Source organism: Mesitornis unicolor, unplaced genomic scaffold (genome assembly GCF_000695765.1).
Source record: "Mesitornis unicolor isolate BGI_N332 unplaced genomic scaffold, ASM69576v1 scaffold43457, whole genome shotgun sequence".
Taxonomy (NCBI): Eukaryota; Metazoa; Chordata; class Aves; order Mesitornithiformes; family Mesitornithidae; genus Mesitornis; species Mesitornis unicolor.
The window spans coordinates 9,646-18,175 of NW_010195156.1; the positions used below are offsets into that span (position 1 = coordinate 9,646).

At 38.0% G+C, this 8,530-nt stretch overlaps 1 protein-coding gene across 1 annotated transcript in view; it reads right to left on the reverse strand.

Moving 5' to 3' along the window:
* Positions 1–8,152, reverse strand: part of LOC104543419 (serine/threonine-protein phosphatase 2A 55 kDa regulatory subunit B gamma isoform-like) — an 11,619-nt gene extending 3,467 nt beyond the window's left edge. Inside the window, exons 1-4 of the mRNA XM_010188025.1 lie at positions 8,110–8,152; positions 7,057–7,169; positions 3,224–3,358; positions 2,448–2,613 (exon numbers count right to left, since the gene is read on the reverse strand). Coding sequence (XP_010186327.1) covers positions 2,448–2,613; positions 3,224–3,358; positions 7,057–7,169; positions 8,110–8,152 — 457 coding nt within the window. The remainder of the gene's footprint in view (positions 1–2,447; positions 2,614–3,223; positions 3,359–7,056; positions 7,170–8,109) is intronic.
* Positions 8,153–8,530: the final 378 nt, after the last annotated feature.

Here is an 8,530-nt window from a genome sequence, read left to right on the forward strand (position 1 = left end):
TATCTATTCTAAAATTTATAAATACAGCAACTATAAAATGAATGATAAGAAGAACCACAAAGTATTTTCCATTGTTGGACCTGTTGCTATTGATAAACCTATCCCTCTCCTGAGCGAAAACTATATTATTAGCAGTTAAGAGTATCACATGTGTTGGTTTTCTTCTCCTTCATCTGCCTCCGGAATTTAAAAACTCCCTAGAAATTCTAAGCATGCTTATAGTTTGTAAAACATAGAAATATCTCTGTGAGGTTCAGTATTCATTCAGTCTCAAGGGTTTTGTGAAGTTTAAATTAATTAATGTCTGGTAACCAATCTGAAATCCTTAGATGAAAGGATCTGTACAGGCCAAATTCTGATCTACCCAAAGCAGCTTACATTGAAAGTGGCTTCAACATATTCTGGTACAAAAAATACCAATGAATCCTAATAATTTATTATTACACTACAAAATCAGTTCAGTTTACAACGCAAACCAGAAATTTGCTAACTGCAAGCATGGCAAATCCACAGTGGGATACGAAAGCCTTCGTGGTTTCCTTCTGCCTCCATAATTAAGACACTGCAATCAAAGCTTAGCTGATGATTTGTTGGTAATGTGTGAACTGAAAAGGAACCAAGATCCCTCAGAGAGAGGTGACCTGTGCAGGAACAGCCTCAGACAAAAGTCCTCCTTAGAAGGACGGGAATAGATTTGGGCAGGTGCAGACTTGTCAAGTCTCACATACTGACGGTGAGATTTAGGCAGACTCTCCCCTCACATTCCCTAGCAGAGGGATGCTTCTCCCAGCAAATTATTATCCTCTTTTTTAGGCATGGAATTGATATACATTGTCAATGACTTCTCACAGGTAATCTGTGAGACAGCAAGGAATTCAACACAGGCCTTCTGTATCCTAGAGTTAAAACTATCTTTAAGAGTGTGCCAAGAGGTGAATCTTTAGACTTTAATCCTGCTGTGCCAGGAAGCTAGGGATCCTCCTTGACACACAAAAATCTTTTGTAAGTCAAAGGCAAAATCCAAAGGCTACACCAGTGGCACTATTTCTGTTCAGTTCTCTCCACGAAGAGGTCTGCCAGGATGCTCCACAATTAAGAAAGGCAAAAACAGAGGCCAAAGTATTGCTCAGTGTTGACTGCAACTGGATTAACCCATAGCAACACTAAGCCTGATTATTTCTTCCTTTGTCCCTTCCTGCACTATATATCAAGCAGAAAACAGACATAAAGGCCTATTAGGCCAACTGTAAAAGCAGCATATCTGAGGAATGGACTGTATTCCTTAGGGTTCCCAAAACCAAAAGTTAAAATTAAAAAGAGAGAGGTTTACTTTTAATAATCTGCTTTTGTATCATGCACTTGGATGAGTTGCACCATTCTCAGTTAAGTAATCAGAAGTAGAAGGGATATTCTGATCAAGGGAGAAATGCAGAAATAAACTCCCAAACTTCATAATCAGCTGACTCATCATTAAATTAGCACAAATCACTTTGCTATAACAGATATTTTTCATTTCAAATATTGCAACAGGGCCCTCAAAAAGTCAAACAACAGCTTTAAGGAAAACAGACTATGAAATATAATTTGCCATCTACTGTGAATTAATGTAAATATTACCTATTGCTATAAATTTTAACCAGAAGTAATCACTTTGCTCTAAAGCACCGATTCCCAGAAGTGAGATTACAGTGCTTTTCTGTCTGCAATTCCCAATTATGCTCAAACTTCTGCAAGAAAAGTGCTTTTTTTATTACAACGAGATCTAAGATTTAAAATTGGATATTTTTGTCTCATGCATCACCAGCAGTAATAAAGGCTGTGGGTGTCCAAATGTTTCCCAAGTGACACCTGTGCGTGTTAGGCTCCATTCAGTTTCTTCCTCCTATGTCACTTCTGCATATCCCCCTTAGCAATAAAACTGCAATTTTTAATCAATAGGCCTTAAGTGCATTAGAAAGCTGAGTCAGTATCAATATCCTATTATTATTCCATCTGCCTTCCAAAGATTTGTGTAACTCTTTGGAACTTCAATAGACTATTCTGATGATAATGAATGAAAAGAGAATGAAATACATCTCTCTCACCTACATTCATTTATACATCTACAAAGAATAAAAGTTATGACAAATACAGCAGACAAAATTCTAAATCCTCAGCAAAACACAACTGCTGAGTAAGGTGATGCCTTTCTCACAAAATTTATTTCAGGATAGCACTGCATGTTAAATAGCAAATATGGATAGGTCTCTAAGTGTGTATGGATAGTCAACAGGAAAAACCCTACGACTGAATAAAATACATAAATCACAGATATCAGAGTCAGTATGAGAGTCTTGGTAAACTCTGAAAGAGGAAATTACTAAAACAGCAGATTAAAATGAACAGATATATGCAGTCAGCCCAAGAGCAAAATGCTGGTATGTCCTATGTACTCTCATCTATCTTACCATTTGTTGATAAAAGTGAGTGAGCTGCATTTTGCTGTGGTAACCACTTGATCTTGTTTATTTTTTCTTCTATCTCCAAGCTCTTCAAATAATCAAATTCAGGTTCATGGCTCTGGAAAGTGCTGTAAACATTGTACTCTCCCTGATTGTAAGGCTCATTTTTACTCTATGGAGAACAAGAACAACAAAAACGTGTGGTTTATGATGGCAATACATCTCCATCTCTTAGGAAAGGAGTATAAGCAGCTTTATAAAAATAAAAATATTGAAAGTGTAATTTAATTTCTCATTTAAAACATGATATTGACAGATTTGTTTCTAAAGGAATGGAATTTCCTGTAAGTATTGAAGCAATATTTAATAAAAGACAGACTTTTTTGAAGAAACATTGATTGTTCAGGAAAGCTGACTACAAAAGATACTGCAGGTGAACTGAACTTAAAAGTAATGCATAAAGGTATCACGGCAAAGGCATTGTTTTAAATGGAACGGTTCCATCAAACAGGCAAGAGCTATTAAAACAATGTAGAAGTAAAACAAAAAAAACCCCACAATCTCTTTTTTTCTTAGCTTAGAATTTTGGAGCTTTGAAGCATTTTTGTTTAGGTCAGCAAACTTCTGAGTAAAAGATCCTTACTTCCTCTCCAAAGAGGTGACATTCTGTTTTACTGAATCTTGAGATTATAAACAAGCTTGTTAGTTAGATCAAATTAAAGTATTAAAAATAAAGCCAGGTTTTAGGAAGCTGCTAAAGACTACACTGGTAACTCACATACCTCAGGTTCCCTTTGGAATATAACAACCCGACCCCCCTTGTCACCAGTAGCCAGCAGTTCTCCAGTGTGGTTGAACTCAACTGTAGAAATAATATCAGCTGGAGGGAAAAGAGAAAAAAGGCAACTTTTAGACTGCTACTAAACCAAAAAGCCATTAGAAATATCGAGCACTCCACAAGAAAAAAGAAAAATGCAACAAATGAGGGATTTGAAGGAACACAGATGAATTCAACAGCAAGTCACTAATGGAAACAGGCTGCATGCCATTACAGTCTGAGGGTACTACACAGTGAAACAAGTGCAAACATAACGAAGCAAATTGGTGTTTCCAGCACATCTGCAGTTCGAGAGTGGAGATCTCTGGAGAGGTTATGCTTCAAGAAGAGCAATCTCAGGCTGCTACAAAGCTTTTTTTAGTACTGGAAATAGCAACAGCCTCCTATTTCCTCTAGTAAGGACCAGCATAACATCTCTGTCCTGTTATATGTATTATATACTCTTCACTCTTTATGAGTGTTTTAATATAACCCCAAAGCACTAGTTTCCTCAAATATGTGTTTGAGCCAAGAGTGCAAAAGCAAAGTACACGTAGCTTGTCCTACCACAGAATGAAGGCTAGACCAGAACTGCTCCCTGTGCAATGCTGGCAAGAGCCCATTCAAATCATCGTTTTCAGTAAATCATTTCAGCACCACAAAAATGTGTCATCAGAAGATAAAGATTCCAGTCTCTTCTTTTTTCTAATTTTCAACAATTCCCTTTCCCTAAGCAATTGTATCAGCTTATACAAGAAACCTCATCAAAACCTGAGGCCAGTCTTGAGTACAAATTACTATACATCAGGATGGGAAGGGAGAAACAGACTGTAATAGCAAAAGAACCGCTTCTTCTGCTTGCATAACAGTAAATGCTAGAATCATAATCCACAGTTAATCCTACACTATTAGCATAATTTAAATTAAAATGCCTAGTGCAATAGTAAATTAAGAAGCCATCATATATACAATCACAGACAAATGCAGGGTATTACTCAGAGATGGCATGTATGAATCCTCCATAATGATCAGTATTCACTCATCAGAAGCGCGGGCCAGATTTTAGGAAGCGGCAGTAGTTAGCAGCTCCCCTTTAGGCATAAAAAGCTGTGGTTTTCAAACACGTTCATCATCCAGCAGTTTATACCGAGAACAATGAGGCAACAGTGGGGTAAGCTCTTTTGAAAACCTAGCCCCAAATGAGTTCACTAAAATTCAAAGGAACTGAAATAACAAGTGGATGTACCATTTACTTGATACATTTTATGAATTGAAAACATCTGTTCCTATTATTCTTTTAATAAACTAGCAGTTTGAGTAGAAAGCTTCTACTGCCAGTAGCTCTCATCAGCAACGCAGCCATCCAAAAGCCAGATTCTTACTGGAAGGTTGGAAACATCTTGTCTCAACATCTAAAAAAGGAAAATTTTACCCTAATCATAGTAAAGAAAAATATATCTTTTTTTAAGAAATCTTCACCATTAAATTGTTGTCCTGTCTAAAAAATAAAAACCAAAACCAAACCAACCAACCAACCAAAAACCCCAAACTTTCCTCTTTTTTTCCTCTACATACTGCATACATAAAGGAGGAAGGGGGAATCATAAAGCATCTATATAATTTTCTTTTTTTGCTGAATAAGGTGTATGGACATGTAGACTTCGAGAAAAACCGAACGTGACATCTTAAAATGTTTTGGGCCTGAACCCAAAGCTTCTCAAAGTTAATGGCATTTGATTTTTATGCGGACTTCCACAGACTGTGTATTTTATTGGCAATTATCCCAAAAGCCCTAGTCTTACGAGAGCACAGGAAGAGCACAGAGACTCAGCTTTTGGTTGGTGATGACCTGGGGCTCGGGATGGGTTGAGCTTGACCTAAAAAACTGCATTTTTTAAAATCTAAAAATCTAATTGACTTTTCTGGCATGTAAAGTTCATTTGTAGTGCTTCCAGTGGAAGAATATTTTTTGGCTATTTTGTCCTTATACTGCAAAATGCATGCTGATAGTAGGTGCAGGCTTCTGCTTATAAAGTAATACTTGCTATAATACTATAATTAATACTATTAATATAATACCAATACTATAACTATATTAATAATATAAATAATACTATAAAATAAAGTAAGACATCTAAAGCTGTATCTTGCCCTAGCCATACAGGCGGTACTGCAGAAGGCTCATACTGACAGTACTTCTAGAATGGAACTCTTACCTTAAGCATGCACTGAGGGAGAAGGGTAAATGCAGAGGAGAGGAATGTAATAGCTACTAAAATAGCTATTAAAATACATGTGTATTTGTTTGAGTATGTGTAATGCACACAGGATTTTCCCAACAAGACACAAATGAAACAGCTAAAATAATTGTGTGTAAAAGGAATGAATGGCATTTGAACTTACATGTGTGAATACACTTGTTACTGGACTGGAATACTTTCACAGCGGCATAAAATACTCTTCTCTGTCACAAAATGTTATATTGCACTTTACAGAGGCCATGAGGCAGTCAGTGAAGTCCACAGGAGTATTTGCACAGACTTCAACAGTAAATGAATCAGGGTTATAATAAAACAGCTCTGCATTTTGCCATTATATTGCATTTTTCATTAAAGCATTGTGTGTGGTTAAGTGATTATTGTCTAACGAAAAGCAGCTAAAACATTAAGTATCTGTGGGCAGTGTGTGATTATGTGGTTCTGAGGCAAAATTCTCTCTCCCTTCCAGATGCATCTCTCCTTTCTATGAGAAAAAATAATTCTGAACTGGAAGCTACCTATCATTTTTAAATTAACTTGTTCTGAAAAAGAGCAGATCCAATATTCCAACCTGAGAGGCTATGCAACTTGTCAGTGAAAAAATTATCCTTGAATTGGAAAATCACTTTTATTGATCCTGTAAATAACAGCTGAAAATAACAGAAAAAAAAATCTTATCCAGCATATCTATTCGGCAGGCGAACATTAGAGATGCTGTTTTCATAAAAAAGATTAACCAGGCTGGCTCTTCCTAAGACAGAGGAGGTAGGTACAGAATCAATCAACAAAGCTCTCCACACCCTCCTGCAGAACACTCCCCTACGTATTTATCAGTGCTGTAACAACATCAGCCACCACGGCCCCATCCTGCAGATTCTGCCATTGGAAAATGGCCCCCAGAGCATCCGGAGCAGTGAACGACCGATTTCAGCCTCTCCAGGATACACCAATGCTCAGCAGTGGAAGAGCTGGTGAATTTGCATGTGCAGTGAGCTCTTGGCAAGGGATGGCAGAGATGAAAGACTCTTTTCAGCTTTCTTCTGCACTGCACCTTCCATATCTCTGCTGGCTGTGCCAAGCTTTGCACTAACGATCAGGATTAACAGAGACAGAGATAATTTACCTATTAAGAACAGTTCTGAGTAATCTCAATGCCAATGGGCAAATGCTTCCAATCAGATTGCAAATCCCAACATTCATCCAATAAATGTACACAAACTTGGATTTAAGTCATGATGCTCAACATTTTCACTCAGTTAAAAAGCACAACTTGGACACGCAAAATACAGATGGTGACAGAGAAAAGCAAACCAAAAACCTTCAAAGGCTGAAAATACTCCAGGGGAGTTTACACCTGATCATCTCTTCCACATCCTGACACAGCAAATTGTTCCAGCAGGTGCCTTATAAACTTCGTTCCCCTGACTAATTTTACATATGCACAGGAAGACATCACATTACTCTACAGCTTAAGCTGGCAGGAAGTTTTTCCTGATCTGGCCTGAAGTATTTCATTCCCTGACTCCTAGTCACCACTGACCTTTTGTACCTCATTAACTAATTCCTCTGCAGCTTCACAATTCGAACTCTCTAAAAATGTGCTGAATGGCAATGTTGTGCCCAACAGCTGCTGCGTAGATATATTCAGCTTTTCTAATAGATCGAAATATATCAGTGTACATTTGTGCACATGAAAGTACCTCTAGCTGATTGCACTGCTCTTCCCTCAACTTCATGAGTACGGCTCCAGCACTAGTGCAAGCAAATGGATCCTCCAGCAGCCCTTCCTCAGGCTCAGTGTGGGGTGGGATGAAACAAAGGTTGGTACACGTAGCCCAACTTAATTCTGGCCATTATTTCACACCATCACATATTTTTGGATGTTCACTTTCTAGCCTCTTACAGGTTTATTTTAAGGGTTTTTAATAGCTTATTCATACATAACACAAACAGGTCCAAAAACTTTTACAATAATTAGAAAAGCCTTATAATTTTTGCATCATTTTGGGGCACTCTAGCATAACTGTGTGCCACTTTCCACTAGTATGCACTCAGTGAAGCAAAATCTGAACATAGTTACTCATCTTCATACAGCCTTTTGGACAGAAATCTCAAGCAACTCTAAGAAAATTTGAACTATAATTTTCTGTTACTTTTACTAAGAATTTCTGCCTTTCTGGGGCCTTTCATTTGAAGGCTCTGGTATACTTTATTTTGCTTCAGAAGATCAGGAAAGCAAAGAAAATTTCAAAACTATTTCACCCAGCGTTTTGGACAGCAGTGGCGAGTTTTGAGGGCAAACAACATCACGCAACGGTACAGGGAAAAGAAGATCAGAGAATATAATAGTCTGTTGAATTTCAGTGTAATCCTAATAGAGAATTAAGGAAAAATAATCCTGATAGAGAATTCCAGCCTGAACAGGTCAGAACTTCCCCTCTATATCCCATCCATCACCATCAGCATGGCAGCATTGTTGGTCTGAGCTGACCGAATTGGCATCAAAGTCAGGTTTTGCTGCACGTGTTTTCCCTGTGGCTAGTGGGCGATCTTGCAGTCTATGTATTTCAACCAAGTTCTGACCTGGCCTAACCTTGGCGTGTGAAATCCAGTAAGATCACAGCACAGTCTGGCATGGCTGCAAGCGATGCTCAGTCACACTGATACCAGAGTCCCCGAGGAGCACAATCTGGAAGAAACAACAAAGAAGCTCACAACAAAGCGAGCCATAAAACAAAAGGACAAATGGTGGATAAAAGAGGAGCAGTATTACAGCACCTCATGTGAAGAGAAGGCCACCACAATGAGCTATGTTATCAGAATTTAGTTTAGACTTGGGGAAAAAAAAAAGATGGAAAGAAAAAGCCTGTTACCCTTTTTTCTAAGCTGAAGTTTCAAAGGTTTCCCCCCCACAAGCAGCTAGGAAACAAGGTATACAAAACCTCCAAGGTATGAGGGTCAGGTGAACCCTTCTTTTCTGAAATAGCTGGCAGAGATTCTTGACAACAGAAAGA